This window comes from Mauremys mutica, chromosome 3 (genome assembly GCF_020497125.1).
Source record: "Mauremys mutica isolate MM-2020 ecotype Southern chromosome 3, ASM2049712v1, whole genome shotgun sequence".
NCBI classification, from domain to species: domain Eukaryota; kingdom Metazoa; phylum Chordata; order Testudines; family Geoemydidae; genus Mauremys; species Mauremys mutica.
The window spans coordinates 163,656,354-163,683,520 of record NC_059074.1 but is presented as its reverse complement, the minus strand read 5'-3'; the positions used below and the strand labels follow the sequence as shown (position 1 = coordinate 163,683,520).

The 27,167-nt window shown below is 42.2% G+C and overlaps 1 protein-coding gene and 1 long non-coding RNA gene across 3 annotated transcripts in view; one reads left to right on the top strand and one right to left on the bottom strand.

Annotated features, from left to right (window-relative positions):
* USH2A (usherin) overlaps window positions 1-27,167 on the bottom strand; it is a 624,012-nt gene that overhangs the window by 580,450 nt on the left and 16,395 nt on the right. The window contains exons 3-4 of the mRNA XM_045011456.1: window positions 9,542-10,221; window positions 3,530-3,695 (exon numbers count right to left, since the gene is read on the bottom strand). Of these exons, the coding sequence (XP_044867391.1) occupies window positions 3,530-3,695; window positions 9,542-10,026 (651 nt within the window). The 5' untranslated portion in view covers window positions 10,027-10,221. The remainder of the gene's footprint in view (window positions 1-3,529; window positions 3,696-9,541; window positions 10,222-27,167) is intronic.
* Window positions 11,141-27,167, top strand: part of LOC123367306 — a 78,515-nt gene continuing 62,488 nt past the window's right edge. Inside the window, exons 1-2 of one of the 2 annotated variants that reach the window (XR_006578402.1) lie at window positions 11,165-11,198; window positions 22,500-22,525. This is a non-coding gene — a long non-coding RNA (uncharacterized LOC123367306). Of the gene's footprint in view, window positions 11,199-22,499; window positions 22,526-27,167 lie in introns of both variants that reach the window. The other variant, XR_006578401.1, reaches the window with a different exon arrangement.

Here is a 27,167-nt window from a genome sequence, read left to right as displayed (position 1 = left end):
TGATTTGCCTCAGCCTCCCACCCCGCCATAAAGGTCTCCCCCTTACTCTCACAGAGATTGTGGAGAATACAGCAAGCAGTAATAACATAGGGGACATTGGTTTGGCTGAGGTCTGAGCGAGTCAGTAATGTCCGCCAGCGCGCCTTTAAACGGCCAAATGCACATTCCACCACCATTCTGCACTTGCTCAGCCTGTAATTGAACAGATCCTGACCACTGTCCAGGCTGCCTGTGTATGGCTTCATGAGCCATGGCATCAAGGGGTAGGCTGGGTCCCCCAGGATAACGACAGGCATTTCAACATCCCCAACTGTTATTTTCTGGTCTGGGAAGTAATTCCCTTGCTGCAGCCGTTTAAACAGAGTAGTGCTTCTGAAGACGCGAGCGTCATAACCCTCCCTGGCCATCCCACGTGGATGTTTGTGAAACGTCCCTTGTGATCTACCAGTGCTTGCAACACCATTGAAAAGTACCCCTTGCGGTTTACGTACTGGGTGCCCTGGCGCTGCGGTGCCAAGATAGGGATATGGGTTCCATCTATCGCCCCCCCACAGTTAGGGAATCCCAGTGCAGCAAAGCCATCCACTATGGCCTGCACGTTTCCCAGAGTCACAACCTTTCGTAGCAGCAGCTTAGTGATTGCTTTGGCTACTTGCATCACAGCAGCCCCCACAGTAGATTTTCCAACTCCAAATTGATTCCCGACTGACCAGTAGCTGTCTGGCGTTGCAAGCTTCCACAGGGCTATCGCCACTCGCTTCTCTACTGTGAGGGCTGCTCTCATCTTGGTATTATGGCGTTTCAGGGCAGGGGCAAGCAAGTCACAAAGTTTCATGAAAGTGCCCTTACGCATGCGAAAGTTTCGCAGCCACTGGGAATCGTCCCACACCTGCAACACAATGCGGTCCCACCAGTCAGTGCTTGTTTCCCGGGCCCAAAATCGGCGTTCAATGGATAGAATCTGCCCCATTACCATCAGGATCTCCAAAGCGCAGGGGCCCGCGGTTTGAGAGAATTCTGTGTCTACGTCCTCATCACTGTCATCGCCGCGCTGCCGTATCCGCCTCCTCCTCGCCTCGGTTTGAAGGTCCTGGTTCACCATAGACTGCACGAGAGTGCGCGAGGTGTTTAAAACATTCACGATTGCGGTATTGAGCTAAGCAGGGTCCATGCTTGCTGTGCTATGGCGTCTGCACAGTTCACCAAGCAAAAAAGGCGCGAAACGGTTGTCTGCTGCTCAGGGAGGGAGGGGTGAGGCTGTACCCAGAACCACCCGCGACAATGATTTTTGCCCCATCAGGCACTGGGATCTCAACCCGGAAATGCCAAGGGGCGGGGGAGGCTGCGGGAACTATGGGATAGCTACGGGATAGCTACCCACAGTGCAACGCTCCAGAAATCGACGCTAGCCTCGGACCATGGCCGCACACCACCGATTTAATGTGTTTAGTGTGGCCGCACGCACTCGATTTTATAAAATCTGTTTTACAAAACCGGTTTATGCAAATTCGGAATAGTCCCGTAGTGTAGACGTACCCATAGTCTCACCCATAGTAACATTACTTCCTCTCTTTTCTGCATTCTCACTCCCCGCCCCAATATTGGTAACTTGCCACCTTCCCATCCCTGCAAAATGGTATAACTAGTTCCTTTTTATCATTTGCTGAGAGTTACATAAATGTAGGGACTACAAAAACTCAATTACCAAACTCAATGCACGCTGCCTGGAGATCAAAAGCCACATCTACTCTACAATATATCGAACAGCTGCTGACATTGTCATCCTTTATAGGAAGCTGTGGCCTACAGGTCGCAGTATGCAAGGCTCTATGCTGATCTGAGCATTGCAGCAAAGGATTCAGTCAATAGTCTCCCCAAGTCTCAATAGGTTGTACTTATTAGGGTATGTCTACACTACCTGCCAGATCGGCGGGCAGCAATCGATCCAGTGGGGATCAATTTATCGTGTCTAGTCTAGACGTGATAAATCAACTTCCCAGCACTCTAGCATCGACTGCTGTACTCCAGCGCTGTGAGAGGTGCAGGCAGAGTCCACTCACCGCAGTGAAGACACCACGGTAAGTCGATCTAAGTACGTCGACTTCAGCTACGTTATTCACATAGCTGAAGTTGAGTAACTTCGATCGATTCCCTCCCTCCCCCCCCTCCCCAGTGTAGATCAGGGCTTAGAGAGGAGGGCAGCCACAAGCTGCATTACTAGAACTGCACTGTGGATAGCTCTGCCTCGAACAAATGAAGGACTAAATGCTGGGGAGCATTTTTTTTAAATGCAATTTAAAACTTTTTTTTTTTTTTTAAAGAAATCTGGTCCATTTGCTCTTCACTTGGCTAACCCAGCCTTTAGCAGCTTCTGAAGCTAGTACAAAACGTGGCTGACAGCCATAGCAGTAATATAGCACCCTTTGAGTGTCTGAAGTGTAAAGTTCATCAGTTCTACCTTAAGGTCACTCTTTTAATCCAACAGACAAAATTTTATTCACCCTACTACGCTGTTATCTTAGAAGAAAGAAAACCGGGAAAAAAAATCAAGGACGGCTTGGATACTTCTATGAGTGAGGAGGATCAGTGCTACAAATGCAAATCACAGTAATATTATTTAACAAGTTGCAAGAATGCACTGAAGCCATTTCTTGATTGTATTGTTAACCAAGTAAACTTAAATAGTACAGGTAAAATAAACTAACTGAAGAAAAACATTTAAATTCAGGACAATTAGTGTTGATGAAGTTATTAATTGAAGTTAGAATTCCCAGACCATACTAAATTCTGTTTGTAATCCAAGATATGCAAATAATTGAAAGTATTTTTGTTTGTTGTATTTGTTGACTGATTTTTGTAAATACATTTAACAAGAAACCTTGCTTGAACCTCACAATCTCTTTTAAATCATTAAAAAGTTGATATGCCAAGGGAAAATTAATTTTTAAGTTGCAGGGGCTTTGTCTTTATAATTGCGTATGACACTTAATACAAATAAAAGTTTACTGTTGTAAATGTACTTGCTCTGATCCTGCAGAGAGTTCAGCACATGCTTAACTTTGCACATTATAGTAGTCTGTCTCAAGCAACAGAACTATCCACAGTGCATACACTTAAGCACATGCTTAACTCTTTGCAGGATCATGGCCTTTGTGCCTATATTTGAGTGAGACGTTGCCCTCTAGAGGCTATGATACTTACTACTAGTAGGAGTTCTCCTTTACCTCCAGTGCTAGAGCTTTGAGTTTGTGGGACTTTTAACCCTGCTTCACCAGGTTGAATATGTGCAGTTGTGACAATGCTAAATTTGGGTTTATTTCAAAATCTGTCCCCTTATGTACTCAGATTACTTGCATTTACTTTAAGGGCCTGATCCTACAATATTCCAAGAACTACCAACTCCTGTAGGATCCCCCAATTTACCATTAATTAATTAATTATTTTCCATATAGCTTGGGTGCTTGTGCAGATATACCACTCTCACATTTCCTGCATTTAACCAAATGTGTTTTTTTTTTATTTTACTCACCTGCACACTAAGATGAATCCATTTCCTCACAAGAATTCTCCCCAGTGTCATTATTTTTATTGGTGGCTGCAAACCATTTACTGTGTGATAATAAAACATGGTCTCTTTTTCGGAGACTGTGAGTTTGAACACAGTCTGCCCATCAACAGCCTTTTCCATCACACACCTTTGGAAATAACCAAAGAAAAACAACATAAGGTCAGAGGCACACAGACAGACACACTCAAGCCAAGGTGCTATGCAGTAAAGTGATGCTAACCAGAATGTATTAAAATAAAATGTTAAAAATACAACCTGAGAGGATGCTCAGTGGCAGAGGTGTCACTGGATATACTGCGCATAAGGAAAAATCTGCCTGCTAAAACCCCCTATAACTTGAAAGGAGAATCTTTATTTGCAATTTATTCCCCACAGTCTCACTTCCTTTCTTCATGGATCTATGACAGAAAACATGGTGGCTGGCTATAGTCTGTAAAACTAATATTGAAACTTCTGGCTCATTAGGTTCTTTGCTGTACTTTTCCTACAAAGCTGCACAACACTGCATCCTGATAAGGCACTAAGCCACTAGCACACACTCTTTTAATTTTAATAAAGTGGATATATGTGCCAGAAGGCCAATATTTTCCCACAGAACAAGTGCAGCAGTCAGCAGCAGTGCAAGATTCCCCCACATTGAGCTGTAGATATGCCTCAACCCTCTCTAGAGAACCCCCAAGTTGCAAGAAGGTTGTTCAGTCAATCCTTAGCTTTTCTGCTGAGATTTCAGGTTAGCATCCAAATGCAATGTGGACACTGATGGACAAGGGACTTGACTAAGACCATGCAAATTCATTTCACACATCTAGCTGTCCAAGTAGTTTTACCACATATCACCACGTTGTCGGAAGCTATGCAGCAGACAATAGGCTACATAAGAGGCTTCAGACAGTAAGGCATTTTAGGCACTACTGAGTGAGCAATCCAAAGCTGAAAAGCTTTACGTTCCATTGTCAATCCATCAAGCCATTCAGGCAGAATTCAACTCACTCATCCATGAACATGTACATGAAGAGCCAGATTCTGATCTCAACTACACTGGAGTAAATCAGGAGTTAAATCAGTTTTACACTCATATCTCCATAGACCTCACTGGAGCAAGAGAAATAAGAATTTGTTCCAATATACTTTATTTGCTACTAAACCTCATTCCTTTATGTTGTCCACTCTCCCCCCTACACACAAAAGTATCAGAGCAGCTGGCTTATTGGTAAAGGTACCTTTGTCATTAACTGACTTGCATTTAAAACCACTAAGGGAAAAATAAATGGATTTTGACTGTTACTCTTTTTAGCCCCCAGGGATGTTGTCAATAAAATTTACTTGCCAAACACAGACTCCTATTTTCCAAGCTTACTAAAAACACATTTCTTAATATATTGTTGATTGGTCTTCTCACTGTTTTGTTTGCATGTAAACATGCTAGTTTTGGTAGATAATAAATGTGAGGGAAGGCACAGCTAAGTAGCAAAATATTTAGGAACTGGATTTACCCAGTTTCTGGATAAACAATAGTTGGATAATCCAGGATTTGTTTATTTTACTTATCTAAAACAAACACCCCCCACATTTTTTTATCCCCACAGGTGTCATGACTATAAGAAGGGAAGTGACCTTGATGTACTGAATTTTGAAAACTGGAAATTACAGATATGAATTGTGACCCACCCGTGAAAAAAAGAGGAAGAAAGTGAGATGTGTGTGTGAGGGAGAAATGATGTCAATAAAGGTGAACTAGGCATAGCAGTATCAGTTCTGGTTATGAATGGTACTTTGCATTCCAACCAGACCTGTAAAAAGGAACAGCCATTCTCTGTGACTGTTCCAACTTCCTGATAAAACACATCCCCAGAGAGTTACTTCCAGACTGCGAAATTCTTAGAATGCACACCTCTCCGATATTCAAAAAAGAAAATAGCATCCAGAATGTGTATGGTATTGTGGGGGAGTGAGAAGGGAAGAGGGGACAGACCAGGAAAGGGTAGTGGAGGTTTGGGGGGGGAGTCACTGCTTTATTGTCCAAAAGCAGAGAAATGCAAAGCTTTTAAAATTACAGATGCAATGGTAACACAAAGACAACTTTCTATATTATATGGAATCTTAATGTTTCTCTTTTTTCTTGCTATTCTGTCTTCAGTTTCTCAAAATGCTCACTTAAAAGGGGGACCTATAAATATAAATACAAAACATGCATGTTAACAGAACATGAAGATTGTAAACTTAGTAAATACACATTCAGCTTTAATTCTGCATCTTTGGGTGCGTATTTGCCTTTCTATTATGGAGTCTTCCAGTCTCTCGACATTACATTCCTGGGTTCTATTCCTAGCTCTGGAAGCAAAGTGGGATCACATGGTTAGAGCACATTTCAAACAGCACAGGCAAGCACACAGATTTGGTAGATTCATTCTGAAAGACAGTGTGGAAAAATGTATGAGACTTGGGTCTGTTATATTTGAGATCAGAGTTCTGTTCCAACACTGTCTGAAGTACTTGGGTAAATTTTCAGTTAAGCTAGTTGTAAAATGGGTGACTAATACTTTCCTGTCTCCTTAAATGTTGCAAGGCAGTTGTGTGAAGCCTTGGTCAGTTTGGCTCCCACTTCAGTGCACCTTCTGTTAGGGCAAATGGGGTTTGGAGTGTCTCTCTGTTCTATAAAGATTTTTTTTCAAGACACAGGCAGGTCCTACTACTGCTATGAGCATGTAAGGAAAAGTTCACTACACACCCAGTATAACAAAATGGAAAAATGCAGCTCTGTCAGCTCTGGTGATGTCGTTTTTTGTGTGGTGGACTACATGCCTGCTGAGTCAGACTTCAGAGCCTGTTTGTGTGGCACTAAGCAGTTGACTGGCCTTCTGTGTGACTAGGCTGGTCCAATGTGTCTATCTGCACAATACTCCAAGCACTCCCTCTGTTTGATGATGTGCTGAGCTTTTGTTCCAAGTTCACTCTGCTATACCACCAGTTTGTAATCGACTATGGTCTAGCAGCGTAACATGCATGTATATGTACTGAACGTCTATTGCCAAAGTCACAGAAACTGCGGGTATCCAATACAAACATTGAACAGAAACATTAAAATTAGGATTTTAAATTGTAAATTTCCATGATATTACACAACTGAAGGCACTAGGTATGCCCCTTGTATAGTCATTTATGCTTCTGCAAAATGAATGCAACATAAGGAGGAAGCCAACGAAAAACTAGGCATAAGACCTTGCCTATCACTGCTACTATCTAACAGAGGTCCTGGTTCAGCAAAGCACTTAAATACATGCTTAACTTTAAGCAGATGATTAATCACATGAATTTCCATGCAAGTAGTCTCAGTATCACAGAGTTACTTCAATGGGATTATTAATCTGTTTAAAATTAAGCAAATGCTTTATTCCTGAGGGCATTCTGTGCCAAAAAAAAAAAAACAGTTCTGCACATTTTAAAATTCTGCAAATTTTATTGTCAAATAAATGTGGAGGCTCTAGCTTGGCACTGGAGAGCACAGGCCACTGGCTGCACAGAGGTGGGAGATCACTGTGCAGCTTCCCCCAGGACACCGTCTCAGCAGTGAGGCTGCACCCAACCCTCACACAGCACAAGGACTGGGCCTCCCCCAGAAACACCCCAGAGCCCTGCCACTCTGTGCCAGGTGCACCAGATGTGGGGCAGGCAGGCTCAGCAAGGCAGGATCCAAGTGTGAAGGGGCTTAATGTGGTGGGTGTAGGTTGAGAGTGTTCTATGTGGGGCAATCTGGGTGCAGGTGGCTCAGTGGGGGATCCGGGTGCAGGGGGATCTGGATGCAATGATAATGGGACTCTGCAGGGGGGGTCCAGGTGAAGGTGGTTGGGGCTCAGTGGGAAAGTGTGGGAGGATACAGCTCAGGAGGGGGGTTGGGTGGTGGGGGACTCAGTGTGGGGGTCCAGATGCAGCTGGTTGGAGCTCGGCGGGGTGGGGATCCAGGTGCATGTGGCTCATTAGGGTGGTCCAGGTGTAGGAGGAGTGGGGCTTGTCAGGAAGGGTTCTAGGCTTGGGGGGAAGGTCTGGGTCTCCCCCGAGGAGTGATGGGTACAGGAAGCATGGGGAGGGAAGCAGTTTGCAGAGCTTCCTACAGCAGAGGGAGAAATCAGCGGGTGGGTCTGACACAGCCCTGGATGCCATGCAGGGGAAGAGGAAGTCCCATCTTCCCCAGCTCAGACAGGACTAGCAGCTGAGCCTAGCGCAGGATAAGAGCCACTAGCCGGGTCTTCCCCAGTCCCGCTCCCTGCCCCACAATGATTTACCTGGGGACCCAAAACATAATGCTGGGGAGGGTTGTATGAGCACTCTTGTGGCTCCCCTTTGCTACCCGATCAGAAAGTCATTTTTCTGTGGGGAAGCAAAGAAATTCTGCACATGCACAGTGGTGCAGAATTCCTGCAGGAGTAATACTTGAGCACTTTTTTGCATCAGGACTACAATTATTCCTTGAGATCAAGTTGAAGGGGCTTTACATTTGGTTCTGTCTGAAGGTTCTATCCTTGTAACCATGTCATCTGTATGTATGTAGACTTTGGTTTGTTACAGAGAGGCACCCCAGGTTGGACTTTAACATCTGTGAATTTCAGATGCTCAGGAGGCACCGGTCTTTATAGGTACTGTATGTAATATACTGTCACAGTAGTTATAACTTACAACACCCTTCAACTGTATCACAGCTGAGTTTCTCCTTTAGCACAAGGGGTAAAGACCTGCACTTTTGTTGCTGTAGGTCTCAGGTTCAACCACTGATTTTGACCGCAATATCAATACATGTATGTGGTCCCCGGCTTAAGGCAAGGGCTTAAATGTAATTACGCATTGCATTTTAACATGTTGTGTGCTTAAAACACCATAGCTCTGCGATGCTGTATGAAAATCACAAAGTGAAAATGACTAGAAACAAAGAAAAAAATATTCTAGTTTTTTTTGTCTAAGCTGAGTAAAGTACAAAAATATAAACAATCACTATCTATAATGGTACAGAGAAGCCTATTAGATTTTAACATTCCACAGATATTGAAACATTTTATTTTTAATATATGTTCACCATGAACATATTCTGCTTTTCGCATACTATACTTTAAAGGTCACCTGCAAAGAGAAAAACTTTGGGGACTGAGCTTTTCTTTAAGATGTATAAAGGCAGCCTGAAAGGTTGGGGTTTTTTAAACAACCTGCTTGTGTTTTACATTAGATTCAGGTCCTCTCCAGGCTGAAAGACTGATAGGAGAACTAATATAATGATATCACGTTTGCTAGGAGAGTGAAATTTAAGCAATTGAAACAAGAAGCAATTTTTAGTCAGTTTTTTAAAACTTCATTTTTTAACACTTATTCAAACTTCAATGACTAACATTTGGAATAAAATAAGCCTTTGTTAAAAGGTTTAGCACCTTTCAAATTCAATAAACATCCCTCAACCTTTCACCAACAGAATATGGTCCACTCAGAGATAATACCCTATCCACCTTGTCTATTCCTAAACCTGGCAGAAATCCTCCAACAAAACTGTGGCAGCAAGACTTTATACTCATGATATTTCTACTTTTTTTAAAGCAGGGCAGGGGTGTTAATGTTAAATCATCTTCATTCATCTTAAAAACAAAGCAAAAAAGGGCACAACCCAACCCTTTTTTTTTTAAATTTACAAATCTTTAAAAAAGTTTATATAAATTAGGATCCAGTACATTTAACTGAAAAAATGAATATGGGTTTGTATATAAATATCTCCATTGAAATTAATGGTGTTACTCATGAGTAAACACTGCACGAACAGACTTCATGTGCCTTAATATTTGAAGAGCATGAAGCCCCAATCTGAAATATAATTTTTAAAATGTCTTACAGTTTCCTACAATGCACCTTTGTTAAATGTTGAATAGCACAGTAATAGCAGCCTTGACTACCATGATTTTTCAGAGCACCATGAAAGTAAACACATGCAACACTACTTACATTACACCTTCTTGCTCAGGTTTCAGCCACACGGTTAATGTAAATGATGCTCCGAGCCTCTGAGAACGGGGAGTAGAAAAACAATCCTTGTGATTACGAAAAATAAAACTTGGAGAGTTGATGGAGGAGTCTGGATGCAAATCATTCTTGTCTTTTGAGATACAAGTGCCAAGGCCTGTTGAGAAAAGTGCAGTGTAGGAGGCAGGTGAAGATCTATATGGACACTCCTGAATACAAAACCGCTGGGTACAGGACTGAATACTTTCAACAGCAATAGAACTGTGACAAAAAGTACTTCGGTCTGGCAATCCACATGTTGCTTGAGTTGGCACAATAGACACATTCTTGAAAGCTCCCACATTTTCTAGCTTGGGGAAATGTCCCTGTGAGCTAACCAATGATAAGAAGGCGTAATAAGCTAAGAGTAATGTTTCAATGGCATGAAATAGGAAGCCACCGCCCAAGGAAAGAACCAGGCAATTCATGTTTACAAAAAAGTCTCCTGCGGATAAAGAATCCCTAAATAAATAACATCATCCATCTCGGCAACACTGCTTTGAAGAAGCGTGGTTCGAAAATGATGCAGAGTTTCATCTTTGGGAAACCAAGGTAGGTTTGCATTCTTGGAGGACACGGATGTTCTTCTGGCCAATGGCACAGACATGGGTGACCGCCAGCATCTGTAAACCAATACAAACAAACAGTGTCCATGGGATGAATGCTACTTTTTTTTTTATTGAAGATATCCTGTTGGAAATATTAGGGGCCATATTCTTCCTTCAACTTCATGTCAGTGGGTCAAACCAGCAGTCTTTGCTCAGACAAAATTCCCTTTAACTTCAGCCTTATTTAACTTGTAGGGGTTTTGTTGGAGTAAAGAATGTAGGATTAGGCCTAATGGAAGTTGCACACATATATCTGATTGCAGAGTTTGGCCCAGTTCTATTACAGTAAAACACACAATTAATTCAAAAGTAATGAAAAAAATGCTATATTATATAAAAGCACAGTTTAGCTACCAAATATATGGATTTAAGAATTTTTGGGGGGGTAAAACTTAGAACCTCAAACTTTACAACATAATTCAAAAAAAAAATCCATGTGCATGTCAGCCCTACAGTTCCGTATTTAAGCTATACAGAATATCAACTATACAGTTCTATATTTAAAGTTCACAGAATGTTCAGCTGTACTATACCGAAAACTGTTCACCTGCACTTATGACACAAAATGCAACACATAAAAGGTACATCCCAAGGTTGAATGAAAAATGATATAGTTTAAGTTTGCAAAAGCTCTTTGTGTCTTACCCCATTGTCCATTTGACGCAGCTCCTTTTAGCTCTCAGTAAAGCTGATTAAAAACATATCACCATCTGTCCTGTGTAAACCTTTTACTAGAAAAAGAACGCGCTGTTTACGGACACTATAGATATCTAACTTGGGTTATATATGGACAGCTAGCCCTATTTAATTACAATTGATAAATAAGTTGAGTTACCGTTATTTATTGCATTTCAAAGAAGAGGATACTGCTCCCTCGGTTTGACAATTGGCTCATTGGTAGGAACGCTGGCTGCCGTTGCCTGGCAACACCATGCTAACCCCACTTACTCTTAGTAAACAGGCCTTGGCAGCAGGAACACTCAGACTCACAGGTAAGCACTTTATTAACTGGAGTCGGAGAGCAGTCAGCTCTTTAGCCTGGCTACAAGAGCCTAACTCCTCAGGCCTGCATCTAGTACTCCTTGCAGTGGGAGTCACCCAGATCCTAGCCCCACACACAATTTTAAAGTAACAGTACACAACACACACACACAAACTTATTTTTCCCCTTCGATTTTCACCTATCTCCCTTGTGAGTTAAAAAAAAACCCAGCAGATTGTCAAGCAATTTTCCGGTCACTCAAGTTTAAGGTATAAAATATTTAATACAGCAAGTGATGACCACTTGTTCCTCTTTGTGGGTTACAGAGGTTACAAGCATTTAAACTGCTGGAAAACAGACTTTACCATTGGTTTAGTATAGAATCTTGATACTTGGACAGCATGTATCTGAACTTCCTGTAGGTTATGCTACATCTGGCATGTTCTCTGCTGTTTGGGTTTGGAGGGTCAGAGGTTCTGTATGCCCTGTGATGGTACTGCTGTCTGGCCAAGAATAGGTTTTGTCATGCATCCCATACTTGTTTTATGAGCTCAGATGTTAAATGAATTCCACAGATGAGGACAGAGGAATAGTTTCTCTGTTGGACCAATTTAAAATATAGGCAGTTATGTGAAAGCAGTTAGATTCACAGCATCAGAAGTGACAGAGGGAGCATTTACCAACTCAGAGAGGAGGTTCTTACCTATGAAATTTGGTCAGTAAGACTGATAAAAGCATATGGTGAGAAACTTTACTTGAATCTGAACTAATTTAAGTTAGACACCTGTGGAATTTAACTTTATTTTCTTGTAACCATCTCTGACTTTTATGCCTCATTACTAATACTCACTTCAAATCGCTCTGTAGTAAATACATTTGTTTTATCTAATCCAGTGTGTTTAAATTGAAGTGTTTGGGAAACAATGTGAGGTGGCAAGTTGTGAGCATATTATTTCTATTAAAGAAATAACAGACTTCATATAAATTTTTATTGTGTAGGACAGGGCTGGGCAGTACGCGATATACATTTCTGGAGGGAAATCTAAGACTGGGAGTGCTTTGGGTTCACTTTCCAGTAAAACCAAAGCTAGTAAGAGCCAAGTTGTAGGTGGCTGGCTGGCTGCCGCACAGACATAGTTGAGAGTGACTTGCATGATACAGCAAGGAGGAGTCTGGGCAGAGCCTATAGCAACAAAGCATTGTAAAGGACACCCCAGGTTAGAGGGCAGGGGTGCTACTGATCAGTCTGTATTGTACCCTGGTGCGTCACCTGTGCTAAATGCATTTATAACATGGATTCCTTAATCATGACATCACTTCTGCATATAGGGTTTTATACACACACTAATGATTACCATGATTTGAATCGTTATTGGCAATTATAGAATTATTCTGTTTCCTTTTCTGCTGTAGGTGATAAATTGCAAATGTTGGCATTTAACTTGTCTATTTTTATATGACTGCAATATCTTGTGTAAATTTAAGTCAAGAACCAGCTGAGATGGGACTGACCGATCATTTGTCTAGCTCAGTCTTTTGAATAAATTAAATTGACTCATGCTTAGAACAAAGCATGTCTGTCCATGTCATCATAAGACAGACACCTGTTATTATGCCAGTTTTGTAATGCATTTTCCATTCCTCAGTACATTTCCCTCTCTGCATGGAAACTCTAGATACCCATGTTGATAGGGCACACAAGTGTGTCAGTTTTGGTATGAATCATTTGTCTGTATAGCTATAGCATGGCAGTGTTAAGACACATCCCAGTCCATGAATACCATTCTCATGTTCTCATTAATGAGCCTGTCATGAGGGAGTTGATCAGACATAGCTCTGGACAGAGCAATTCCAATTAATCTTTCTCCACTCCATATTTAAGAAACTGCAAGGTTATATCTTTGCAGTTGAAGTAACATGGGTTGATATTTTCCCCAGCAATTTAGTCAAAATAGTCTCAAGTGGCTTGTGACCTGACTGCACTTGGACCTCTACTCCAGCTCTGTACTGTAGAAAACAAATGCCAATGATTCTCTGTCAAAACTCTTAATGCATATTTATCAGGTCCTTCATCCTACATGAAATGAGCTCCTAGACCACCACACTTGGATTACATCCACCTAAACTGTTACCTTTTTGCTAGGGTCATAAAATCCAAGTAGTGATGCCAGCCAAAGTGTTGTTTTCAATCACTGTAGCCTGTATGTGTGTTCTGGTGATAGCACTAAGATTGCCAAGATACAGTCACTTTGCCCAGAATATTCAGGAATAGGTATCGTACCATCTCAAGGTATTGTAACATCGCATACTGTGACATGCCCCAGAGTACAATCTGGACTGTTGGATAGCTGTGTCCCCTCAGTTCTCTAACCTGAGGTGCCTTTTACACTCTTTCACTCTGATAGCAGCCACTCCTGGCCAGCTCTCACAGCCTTCAGCATGTAAATTGCCCCCAGCTAAATTGCAAGAGTGCGTCAGCCAGCCTGCCACCCTTGAATTATACTGCAGAGCGACACCAGCAGATGCCCAGTCCCAAATGACTTGTGCCCAGAAATGCACAGCTTGTACTGCCTAGCTCTTACCTTCTAGATAAGACAAGCCTATAGAAAGTTTGTCATTTCATTAATAGAAAATGATATGCACAAACTCTGTTATCTCCAATGCAGGCTCCCAAACATTTCAAACAATAAAACAAATTTATTAACTACAGAAAGGGATTACAAGTAATAGGCATAGAAGCCAGAATTGGTTACAAAGAAATAAGAGATAAAATGCAAACTAATACCCAACTTAACAAGCTAAGTCAACTTAGAGCAAAAAAAGGTTTCACACCTCATGCTTACAGCAGTTTGGCTGGATCTGTCAGCCAGGGCCCCTCCCCCAGGTCAATGATGCTTCTTTTGTCTTTCAAACATTGTTGATGTTGTGAGTAGAGGTGATGGGAGAGAGATGACTTCAGGCCCCTGTTCCTCATTTTTATATCTCCAGCTGGGGTTCAGGTTAAAGAATGTCTTCCTTTGCCAAGATATTACTTTCACCCACACCCTTCTTCCTGCTTTAAAAAAAAAAAACTCACCTCTTAACCAAGTGATAGCTCATTTGATTATGTTGACCTCTGGCTGAGGTGTCGACTGGCCTTTTGTCTCTAGGGAATTGGTCTAAAGTTGTTTCCCCAGACTTGGAACATGCCTTAATAAAGTCATACAGTAGAATCTTTTAACTGTACATACAATGTTACCATATACATTTTACCAGGACAATAATACTCAGCAGATTATGAGTTTTAAAATGATACCACAAGGTATACTTGGTACACAATTTATCATAGTCTTGTAAAAAGGATGAACTATCACACATACATATCGGCAAGTAGAGCCTTGCAACCTGACCCAAACCCACCACTTGTAGTCAGGTTCCACAGTGTGCAGGTCAGGTATGCAAGTGATTTGACATGTGTGTGTTGGGTTAGGCTTTAAAATTTGGCCGGAGCAGATTGATGACAGGTACAGCGTCGCGGCAACAGGAAGTAGTCATTTATTTACATGGGCCGGTAGCAAGCAGAGGTAGCGCCACCAGGGGTGGGAGGGCGGTGCTTGCACTAGCTGTTTCTCACCTTGACATAGCCCAACTCAATTGCCAGGACCCTACACCAGGCACCATTTGCCCCATGTCCTGTCCACCCACCCACTGTGGAATACTTCATGGTGCCCACACAGAAGGTGGTTGCCCTTACTGCAACACTTCAGTAAATCCAAGGTGATGGTGATTGGGGACCTTTTGAGTCGGGTACCAGACCCACCGCCCCTCACATCTGCATCCCCACCAGTGCTGTCGCCATGCCCGGGAACCAGAACTTGCAAAGGACTCCTCATAGGCCAGCAGTGCAGACTACTCAGTAAGAGTCAGCACTGACCATCTGAATAATTTGGCATGAGATGCATAACAGATAAGCCACCTGAACTGGGGTAAGAAGATGAGAAGATTAAGAAAAGGGAAGACTAACAAGAAATCCAACAATGTTCAGATTTAAAAAAAAAAAAAAAAAAAAAAAAAGCAAGCCTCCTTGCCAGACAGAGACCAATTTACAGCCAGGGGCAAGTATCTGTGATACAAAGAGAAGCATGGATGAAAGGGTTGTGGAGAGGTGGTGGGTTTTTTGTTTTTTTTTTGAGGGGGGGGTTGTTTTCAAATGAGCACCAAAATTAAGCCCAGCAGAGAGGAACATTCTGCAGAGATTGCAAAACCAAGACATTAATTCATGTTTACAAGCCTTGATTTGTAAAGCCTGCAAAATTTCGGGGTGGGGGAGGGAACCCTGATATTTCAGGGAACAACATGTTCTCCAAAGTCCCATATTCTCTTACCTTTGTGGGTTTCTCATACAATCAATTACAACTATTAAAAAAGAAAAAAGGAGGGGGGAAATGGCCTTGCAGATAAAGCATGGGACTAAGGAGTTTGGATATCAGACTTGGATTCCTAACCTTACCACAGTGTTGAGCAAGTTATTGAAGGGCAGATTTTCAAAAGTGACCTCTAATGATGGGCATCTCAATTTTTGGGGAGCACAACTTTAGATGTCTAGGGCCTCATTTTCAGAAGTGAAGACTCTAGGTGAATTCAATTACGCTGGCCCTAAAAGTGCTTGAGGTGGGCATCCAAAAGTTTAAGAGCCAAAACAAACCTTATCTTCAATGTGTAGTTATCTCATTTACAAGGAGATAATAATTTACTCACTTCATCTTAGTGTTGTGAGACTTATTTAATAAATATACAAACATGCTGTCAGATCCTGGCTACAATCTCCTGTAGAAGTGCATATATATTTTGAAATATATTTCTGCGAGATGGTTATCCCCATTTTACAGAAGGGGAAACTGAGGTCATTTTTCTAGTGACCAATTTTGAATGCTTCAGCTTGCATAATTACAGTTGCATGCTCAGCACCCCGGAAGATGAAGCCATCGCTATTTACAGTTGTGGTTTCAAAAAATTAGGTCACTTTTGAAAATCGGGCCCTGAGTGGTTTGTGCAAGGCTTCACAGGAAATCTGTGGCACCCTCCAGAATCCAACCCTCACAGTTTAACTTCTTATTTTAAGTGGTGTGATTAGATATGCCTAGAGTTGTCTGCCTGATACTTTTCATTATTAAGACCCATACCAACTTTGCCAAATGTTAACCATTTGAATTGAAAGTTGTCCATGTCGGGTATCTGCCTCAGACAAAAAAATTTGGAACAATTTCAGCTACAAAAGGTTCAGCCATTTCAAAAGTATATGCAAAACAATTTATTTTCCCCTATTAAAAAACATTCTCAAGACTGTCTCACTGAGAAGCTATAGCACATCAGTGCTTTGGAGCAGGGACTTGAAATCTGGCAGAATGCAGAGGGAGAGTCAATCTTGACTAAGATAAGTAAGTCCAAAGCAGACTGCGAAGAGTTACAAAGGGACTGGGCAACAAAATGGCAGATGAAATTCAATGTTGATAAATACAAAGTAATGCACATTGGAAAATATTATCCCAACTATACATATACAATGATGAGTTCTAAATTAGCTGTTACCACTCAAGGAAGATCTTGGAGTCAATTGTGGATAGTACTCTGAAAACATACACGACGTAAAGCAGCAGGCAAAAAAGCTAACTATGTTGGGACTAATTAAGAAAGAGATAGACACACAGAAAATACATCAGTGATAGCTATATAAATCAGAAATGTGGGCGTACCATGAATACTGCATGCTGATGTGGTTGCCCCATCTCAAAAAGAGATATACTGGAATTGGAAAAGGTACAGAAAAGGGCAACGAAAATGATTAGGGGTATGGAACAGCTTCCATACGAGGAGAGATTAATAAGACCGGGACTTTTCAGCTTGGAAAAGAGATGACTAAGGGAGGATATGATTGCAGTCTATAAAATCATGACTGGTGTGGAGAAAGTAAATTTACTCCTTCTCATAACACAAGAACTAAGGGTCTCCAAATGAAATTAATAGGCAGCAGGTTTAAAACAAACAAAAGGAAGTATTTCTTCACACAACACACAATCAACCTATGGATCTCTACCAGCATAGGCGCTGACTCCGTGGGTGCTCTGGGGCTGAAGCACCTACAGAAAAAAATTGGTGGATGCTCAGCACCCACTGGCAGCTCCCCGCCCCACCCCTCCGCTCCAGCTTACCTCCGCCTCTGCCTCCTCTGCGAGCACGCTGCCACATCCTGCTTCTCCCTCCCAGCGCCTGCGCCACGGAACAGCTGATTTGCGGGTCAGGGAGAGAGGGGGAAGGAGGAGGAACGTGACACGTTGGGAGAAGAGGCGGGGCTGGGATTTGGGGGAAGGGATCCAATAGGGGCAGGAAGGGGGCGGAGTTAGAGCAAGGACTTTGGGGATGGGGTTGGAATGGGGGGTGGGGAAAGGGTGGAGTTGGGGCAGGGAAGCGTGGGCACCCACCAGCGCTGGAGAAAGTTGGCACCTATGTCCACCAGAGGATGTTGGGAAGGCCAAGACTATAACAGGTGTAAAAAAACCCACCAAACCAGAAACGTTTATGGCGGATAGGTCCATCAATGGCTATTAGCCAATATGGGCAGGGATTGTGTCCCTAGCCTCTGTTTGCCCAAGGCTGGGAGTGGGCAGCATGGGATGGATCACTTGGTGATTGCCTGTTCTGTTCATTCCCTCTGGGGCACCTGGCATTGGCCGCTGTCAAAAGATAGGATACTGGGCTAGATGGACCTTTGGTCCAACCCAGTATGGCAGTTCTTATGTTGGGTCAGAGAGGTTCTTTTCACCGTCTCTCTGAAGGTCTGCCCAAATTATGAGCATCTGGAAAAAAAAATCTTAATTTGCATATGCTCTGGCTAAATTAAGGTTTTTATGCAGGACAACCTTTGCATTTCCTAACTTTTGAATATTTATCTTTGCAACCTTAATGTTCTTTTAATGTCGTTTGTGTGTGTATACATGAAAACTAGAATCATACACAAATGGTTCTACCAAAGTGTACTGCCACATGTGGATATTATACACATACACCCCCGGATATCTGTGTGCAGTTCCTATTTTGAAGAATGTAATACAGTTTTACAGAATTCCTTCTCATTCAGAGAGCAACATAAATTTTTCTGTAATCAATTTCCCCACAGAACTAGCACATTCATTTACATCTGGCATCAATCCCTTTTAAGCATTACAATAATTAATGCTGAGCAAATAATTCATAACAATTGATTAATCAATTTTGCCTTGTTTTCTGTTTACTCAGACTGCAAAATTCTCAGCACATTATTCAAAATATTTTTGTAACTTTAATATACTTACACAACTTGTATTCAATACCAAACTTTCTTTGTGCAGTGTTTGCTAAGTTTCTGCTTACATAGGTCCCTGCCATAAAGAAATAGGATGACCAGACAGCAAGTGTGAAAACTCAGGACAGGAGGTGGAGGGGTAATAGGAGCCTATAAAAGAAAAAGACCCCAAAAATCAGGACTGTCCCTATAAAAAAAATCAGGACATCTGGTCACCCTATATGTAAACTAGCCAATATCTCATGAATTTCAAAGATTAGACTTCATTGCACAATTCAAGATTCACTTGCAGCAAGTATTCTAGTTTAAGTTTGAGTATTGATTCTATACAAGTTCCCCCAGAATATTTTCAGAAAGTGAAGAAAGGTCCATTTACATCATCAAGTTGATATTTTGAATTCAACTGACGCAGATTTTTTTTTAAAAATAGTCTCTCAACCCTAATAAAAAAACTACAATGCAAGTATATTTTAATAGTTAGAGGGGAGTTAGATCCTGACATCTCAGGAATAATTAACAACTTATTTTTAGGGGAGGAAATTCTGAGTAAGCCAGGGAGATAAATACTACAGTAAAAAATTCTGAAAGAGCAGGAGGAGGCAGCAAGTATTTTATAGAGCTGTTAAGAGCCTTTTAACAGCTTTAGAAGTACTTTACATCACAGTCGCTTTTAGCACCAAAAACTTCCTTTGCTACTGGAGGGGCAGGACTGAAATGGTCTTTCAGGCAAGGAGCTATAACAGAAAATTTTCACTTGAAATAGTACTGAGCCAGTCTGTCCACTCCCATATTAAAAAAAGACAGTGGAAAGGACTTGAGAGGACTTCCTTGCTGAGATTTCCCCTCATATTTCCATTGGGGAATGAGTTTGGTGGTGTCTTTCTGCAAGGGGAAAAGTTAATCAATTACCTGAAAGGCCAAGGCCATTTGTGTAGAAAGCTTGTACAGCTGAAACAACCCCAGCCACAGTGACTGCTTCCCACCCCAGCTACTCTTCAGTAGCATGGCCCCAGGGATTTCTCCCCCACTTTATTTCTCTCTCTCTCCTGTCAACAGGACTGGTTACAGCTCCCATCTTCACTCTTGTTCTTCCCCCTGCCCTGACCCATTGCTCCATCTTTTTTCCACCATCTATATTGTCCTTATAGCGCTATCAGTCCTCTACCATCCACTCATCTCTTTCCCCAGGCCCATAAGCCTCTCCAAGCATTTCTCTGCCCTAATCTAACCTTTTCCCCTTCTCCTAACTACATTTTCCGCCTTCTCAGACCAGCCAATTATCTTTCCCCCAATCCATTTTATTCTCTCCCACTCAGCTCCCCACATACCCCATGTCCCCCTTACAACCTCTTTTCCTCCATCAATCCATCCTCCAGCAGCCAGAATTCCATAATGTATCTCCTATGTAACCCTATAAATCAACTCTCTATTCCCCCCAATCAACCGATTATCTCCCCGCTCCCCAGGCTCTCAATCTTCTTCTCAGTTAATTCTCTCATCTCAAATCCATATCTGCCCCACACCACAGCTCAGTACCTCTTATATAACCACTCCCAGCAGATGTTTCCTTGGCTGTCTCTGGGCCTCACCCACCCTCTTCCCAGCAAAACTGATCCCGTGTCCCCCTCCAACTTACCAACAAGCTTCTTTTCACTCTGCTTCACAGGAGGGTCTCAGCAGCTAAGTCCCTGCTCCCCATGGCTGGGCTCTGATTATGGTGGGGGAAGGGAGGGGAGAACAGGCCTGCGTGATAGGTATTCCCCAGGCTGGGCCCATCTGCAGCCAATGGATCACTAATCCTGCTCCTTCCAACCATTCTCTGAACAGCAGCAGAGTAGCCAGAGCAGTACCTCTCCCCAGACAAGTGAGGCAAGAGAGAGCCATCAGAAATGTCACTGAGGCAGCTGCAGCTCAGCACACTCGCTCACTGCTCCTACACAGGACACTGTTGCTGAGCTCTCAGAGCTGGAGGGGAGGAGGCCCTCCACAGAGCAAGAGGCCTGGGCTCACCAAGTCATTATGATGTTTAACACACATGCACTTCTGCATGTAAGAGTTGCTCTGTTTTCAGAACGCTAAATGATAGGATTGAATAAGGAGTCTGTCAATCTAACCCATCATGGGGTACACTCACCACTAGGGGCACTTCCTTGTGGCCACCATCCAGGGATTAGCTCCACTATGCTCCAGCACCTCTTTTCTTGCCCCATGATCTCTGTCTCTGAGACTCAGCCCTCCATCCAGGTGACTGTACAGTCTTTTCCTTCCAGCGTATGGCAATCCCATTGGATCAGCAGCCTACTAGCCATTCCAGTCAGCCTTCTAGTCCGAGGGTAGGTCCAGTGCCACTTTCCCAGCAGCTGGTAAGGGACGCCAGACTTGCCCACTACTCCAGCTTCCAGTCCAAGGGCCCTATATTTGGCAACTGTGCAGGCCGCTTTCCCTCAGACCCTGTTGCTCTCTCCCAGCCTCTCACTGAAGCTTACTCTGTTCCCCCAAAACCCAACGTCTGACTCTCCCTATTCTGACCCCGCCCATCCTCCCAGCTCCCCCATTCTCACCTCCTCCTCTCTGCCTCCCCCACTCAGTCCTCCTTCCCCTCCAAGTACCAACCTGGGGCCTCTCCCAATCACAGCTCCCTCTTCCAAGGGTCCCCTCCCCAACCCCCATTCCCCACCTCCCACTCTGCAGTGCCCTCTCCCATGGGGCCTCACCACCCCCCCCGGCTCCTCCTTGTACCTGTTCCAAAAGGGGGGATGCTACAGAGCTTAAAGATGCAGCACCCAGGGGCAGCTGAGGAAGCAAACCTGTAGGCAGGGGCTGTGTCAGCCGCAGATGAGTGAGTCTCTCATTGCACTCTCCTGCCTGCCCAGCAGAGACTCAGAGCATCTCCTATTGGCAGGAGGCTACCATGCAGTTGTTTGCCAGCAGTAGGGGCTGAGCACTGCTACCCTTTGCTCCCACTATTTTCCCTCCTCAGACAGAAATCTGGTTGGGGAAGGTTCCCCCTTTACAATTGCACCCATGCCTAGCACAGTGTTTAACTATATTACCTTTTCCTCAGTCAAAAGTTAGCTCTTTGAATCATCCCAAATGAACTGGGTTTTGCCATGTCCTAGCCTTTGACAGAGCAGGCTGGGTTAGTTGACTCAAGTTATCTCTTCTTTGTTAGGTGTGGAGTAAGGGACTTCCTGACTACAACACATTTTTCTCTCCTGAATTCCCCAGTTCCACTGTGTGCCATTTTTAACAAAGCAAAACAGATGCCAGCAGAGTGCTTTGGGGAGCCACTTTGGCTTTCTTCAAACTGGTGTTTATTCTGTGCTCTTACTACTACCTTTCTCCCATGGCCCTTTACAAAGTGCATTCCACTAAAAGAGACAGTAATCTCCTTGGAGCTATGGCGTTAACCAGGTTATGCTTCCACCTGAAAATGAAACATTAACATAATTCATCTTTTTACCTTTGAGCAGTTTATTATTCCCAGTTATCTTCCAGGGGTATTACATATGCCATAACTATATGCACATTTCTGCATGGTCATCTTGTGCACTAATTTTATACTTCAAGTTGTTTGAGTCCCTTTCAGGAATACATTTTTCAGTAGAATTTTCTTTAAATGGAAGACAGGGAGTCTGGACCAGTTTGGATATGATAAATCAACAACCTTCCAAGTGGGAAACATTAGTGTTAGATTAAGGGAAGTAGCATGATAAGCAAAGGGAGTACAAAACATTGTCAAAAGACCAAAATTCTAATCACAGCTCTGACAATAGTTGTTTTGTAGCCTTGTGCAAGTCACTCAATGAGGTTTACTAATCTGCAAATTGAGAACAATGATACCCACTTTGAAAAGTACAGGCAAAAAGCAAAATATAGAAGGGCTATGTATTTTAAGGTTCTGGTTGTAAGCTCTCTGATAGTAATCCAGGCACTTTTTTTTTAAATGTTCAAAAAACAGTTTGGTTAACTTAAAAATAATCCTTGTTTCAGATAGCAGCAGAAAATGAGCTCATAAGGTATGTTTGTTTTACTGCTATTCTCTCATTTTCAATAAAACTTGTTAAAGAAGAATACGGTTGTGGAGGTTGCCTCAAAGAGGTGAGCATCAGACTAAGGGTATGTCTACACTTACCTGCCGGTTCGACGCGGAGAGTTCGACTTTTTGGAGTTCGAACTATCGCGTCTGATCTAGACGCGATAGTTCGAACTCCGGAAGCGCCGCGGTCGACTCCGGTACTCCACCTCGGCAGAAGGAGTTGGCGGAGTTGACGGGGGAGCCGCGGAGTTCGACCCCGCCGCGTGTGGACGGGTGAGTTGTTCGAATTAGGGTACTTCGAATTCAGCTACGCTATTCACGTAGCTGAATTTGCGTACCCTAATTCGAACCCCCTTCTTAGTGTAGACCAGGCCTAAGAAAAGGTGCTGAAAGATAATGGGTTTCTGGAGTCTAGCCCAAATAGTCATGGTCTTGGTAAGACAAAACTTGGACAGAGGTGTACTCAGTGTATTGCAAAGGCTGCTTGCCACAGCTCTAAATACCAAGGAGGAAACACTATTTGGCAGGGATGCAGGGGATATTATCCCAGTGTAAATCCATTCCTTCTCTGACACCTTGAGCCACTCACACAAACCTCTTTATATCTCAGTTTCCCCCCATCTGTAAATCTGGGATAAAAATGCTTGTATACCAGTACCTCCTTTATGAAGAGTGTTGCAAGTATTACTCAGTAATATTTGTATAATACCTTAAAGTTATTGGTGGGATATAAATGCTAAGTATAATTATAAAAAAGCATGATCTAATGAATTTCAGCCCAGTTTTTATATGACAGTTGTTTAGATAAGCATCTAAACAAACATTTGGATTCTTATCCAACACAGACCTCAGACATTTGAGATTTGCCTAAAGTTAGTCACTATAGTACGTTTAAAAAAAACCAACGCTTTGTAGAATGACTAGTACTGTGTTTCCATTGCCGTGAGTTACTTGATAATCTTAAAAATTTAACCAGAATTTATTTATACATTCCTAAATGCATTGCAGAATTTCAAGATTCACTGAAACACTTGTAAGAGGTCCATTATAAAATTAAGCCACTTTGTTTGTATCCCTTCAAATCAGTTTATACATACACACACAAAAAACAACCCACACCAATTCTAAACATTTTACTGGCCAAGATGTGACATTTTCCTTTTTTATATTATAAAAAAATGCAAGCAGAAAATGCCACGTAACTTAGGTGATCCGTTGCACACCTGCAAATAATGAAGAGTGATTAATCAAAGACATGGGCCCATTCTTGCAGTATCTATGTGAGAATACCTGTGCCATCATGAAGACATTTTTGTTACCATTTTAAACAATTAATTTTTTTTCATTTTGAAGTTGAGTCAGATATCTGGATAGCTATCCATTGCTTCTAGAACTAATGCAATTAGCAAAGCTTTAAAAAAGTTTCATACGTATGGCTGCACATTTAAAGAAAAACAATTATATTGACTACAGTGGTCCTTCTCAAGACAGCAAATATAAGCAACTGAAGTTGGAGATACATCTGTTACTAAGAATGAAAAATTACAGGTCAAATTCATCCCTGGTTTAACTTCATTAAAACCAGTGGATTTTCCATGAACAGAGTTTGGTTTATAAAATTTAATTATTCAAACTTGTTCAACAGATATTTTCTGCCAACACATTTCAGCCTATGGGTTGTTCATAAATTATGTGCTTCAGCTGTAGCCCTAATTCTGTAAGCTATTTTCATACAGGTGCCCTGCATTTCCACTGAGTCACATTGACTTTCCCAGAGCTTAATGATGGCACAGGTGATCACATAGCTACTGCAAGAATGGGCCCATGTCTTTGATTATTCACTCTACATTATTTGTAAGTGTGCAACGTTGGGGGATTGGTCCTGCTTTGAGCAGATGACCTCCTGAGGTCCCTTCCAACCCTGATATTCTATGATTCTGTGAAAGGGTCACCTAAGTTACATGGTTTTCTGCTTGGATGACCTATTTAAAAAAAATACAAGATGGCCATACAAACCTTTCCATTGGGAACTTTCACACAAACATATCTGCATGGGTGTTCTTGAGACTTTCAACTTTTTCCTGAAGATTAATAATAATGAAGCACAGTGCAGGGAGATATGAAACCCTGCAATTCTCCTGAGAAGAGTGTAACAATTGTGCTAAATTGTAGCAAGTTTTTTGCTGTGGTCACATGCTCAGAGGAGATTATGCTGAGACCACCTAGCTTTTAGTTACTAAATTCTAGGTGTGAAATCCAGGTTTCTGGAAATAGGTCACATTCACCTACTGTACAGGTAGCCTCCACCTCATTCATGTTGAGATATACATGTTAACAAATTATGACTAAGTGTAACAGATGGAAGTTATTTAAGTTATATAATAATTTTTTGTTCAATAAAGGGTCAGACTGTCTACTAACTAAACCATTTTTAGAGGGGAAAAAGTTAATTTCTAACAAACACTGGTTTGTTGTTGAAGATACAGTACAATATAGTTTACCACTTTGGTATCCTAAATTTGATCCTTTTTCTTCATAATTCAATATGAGCAATATGTTTAGTCCTGCAGCTCTTGCATTATCAGTCCCATTGAAATCAATTGGAGTACTCACTTTTATAACAGCTGAAGACACAAGGCCTTACATTATGAAATATTGTCAAGATTGCTAGTGTAGTATCTATAGAAGTGCCTGCTGAGATTTCGTGATTCAGAAAGGTATGGCTCAGCTTAGAACCGCAGCAATACAATGGCTGGTGGGGACACCTGAAAGTGACCTGCTCTTTTCAGGTGTGCTTAGAGCCAGTTCACACTAATAGGTAAAGATCATACCCTGTGTGACCCAAACCAAGATAGGTTAAACTACCCACACAAGCTTCCAGCATAAAAACTGGTTTTAATTGTTAGATTGACACAATGTTTGGAGTCACAAAGGAAAATTATATGTACAGTCAGGGTGACTATAATGCTGTCCAGAATGGTTCAAGACTGAGAGAGCCAACCTCAGGGCAAACTATTAAAAAAAAAAGTGCAGGGCAAACACCCCAAACTAGTGGTATGTTCTATAATTTGATTTCATCAATCCAGTAACAATTGTGAACTCCTGGAGCACTATATCAAGTCTTACCATGGAGTCACAGGTAATCCCCTTGGGCACTCGTCTATCTTGCTACCCAGGACTTAGGGATAAATGGTCACATATCAAAGATCACAAAATATTTAGGTCCCTCCCAGTCTCGAGGCACTTCTCACTCACCCCACATCAATTTGTATCTTAGATCTCACAGCAAAAACTGTGCTTGTAGCCAATCCTATAGTAATTAAGATTTATTAACTAGGAGGAAAAATTCATATAATTGTAGGACTGGAAAGGACCTCAAGAGGTCTTCTAGTTCAGTCCCCTGCACTCAAGGCAGGACAAAGTATGATCTAGACCATCCCTGACAGGTGTCTAACCTGCTCTTAAAAATCCCCAATGATGGAAATTCCACAACCTCCCTAAGCAATTTATTCCAGTGCATAACCATCCTGACAATTAGGAAGTTTTTCCTAATGTCCAACCTAAACCTCCCTGGCTGCAATTTAAGCCCATTGCTTCCTGTCCTACCCTCAAGGTTAAGAATAAAAACACACACACCACCTCTTTCCTCCTCCTCCTCGCAGCCTTTTATGTACTTGAAAACTTATGTCCCCTCTCAGTCTTTTCCACGCTAAACAACCCCAATTTTTTTTTAAATCTTCCCTCATAGGTCATGTTTTCTAGACCATTAATATTTTTTGTTGCTGTTATCTGGACTTTCTCCAAATCTTTCTAAAAAGTGGTGACCAGAGGTGGACACCATACTCCAGTTGAGGCCTAATCAGTGTTGAGTAGAGCAGAAGAATTACTTTGGGTCTTGCTTACAAGACTGCTGCTCTTACATCCCAGAATGATGTTTGCTTTTTTTGCAATAGTATTACACTGTTGACTCATATTTAGCTTGTGATCCACTATGACGCCTGGTCCCTTTTTGCAATATTCCTTCCTAGGCAGTCACTTCCCATTTTCTATGTGTGCAACTGATTGTTTCTTCCTAAGTGGAGTACTTTGCATTTGTCCTTAGTGAATTTCATCCTATTTACTTCAGACTGTTTCTCCAGATCATTTTGAATTTTAATCCTATCATCCAAAACACTTGCAAACACCCCCCCACCCCCATCTTGGTATCATCCACAAACTTTAGAAGTGTTCTCTGTGCCATTGTCTAAATCATTGATGAAGATATTGAACAGAAGTGGACCCAGAACTGACCCCTGTGGGACCCCACTCTATATGCCCTTCCAGCTTGACTGTGAACCACTGCTTACACTCTGGGAACGGTTTTCCAGCCAGTTAGCCACCCACCTTACAGTACAACCGAGATGGAGCTATTTCCCTAGTTTGTTTATGAGAAGGTCATACGAGAGATGGTATCAAAAGCCTTACTAAAGTCACGATACAACATCCCTCCCCCGCCAAGCCACAAGGCATGTTATCCTGTCAAAGAAAGCTATTAGGTTGGTTCAACAGGATTTGTTCTTGGCAAATCCATGCTAACTGTTATGTATCACCTTATTATCTTCTAGGTGTTTGTTTGCAAATTA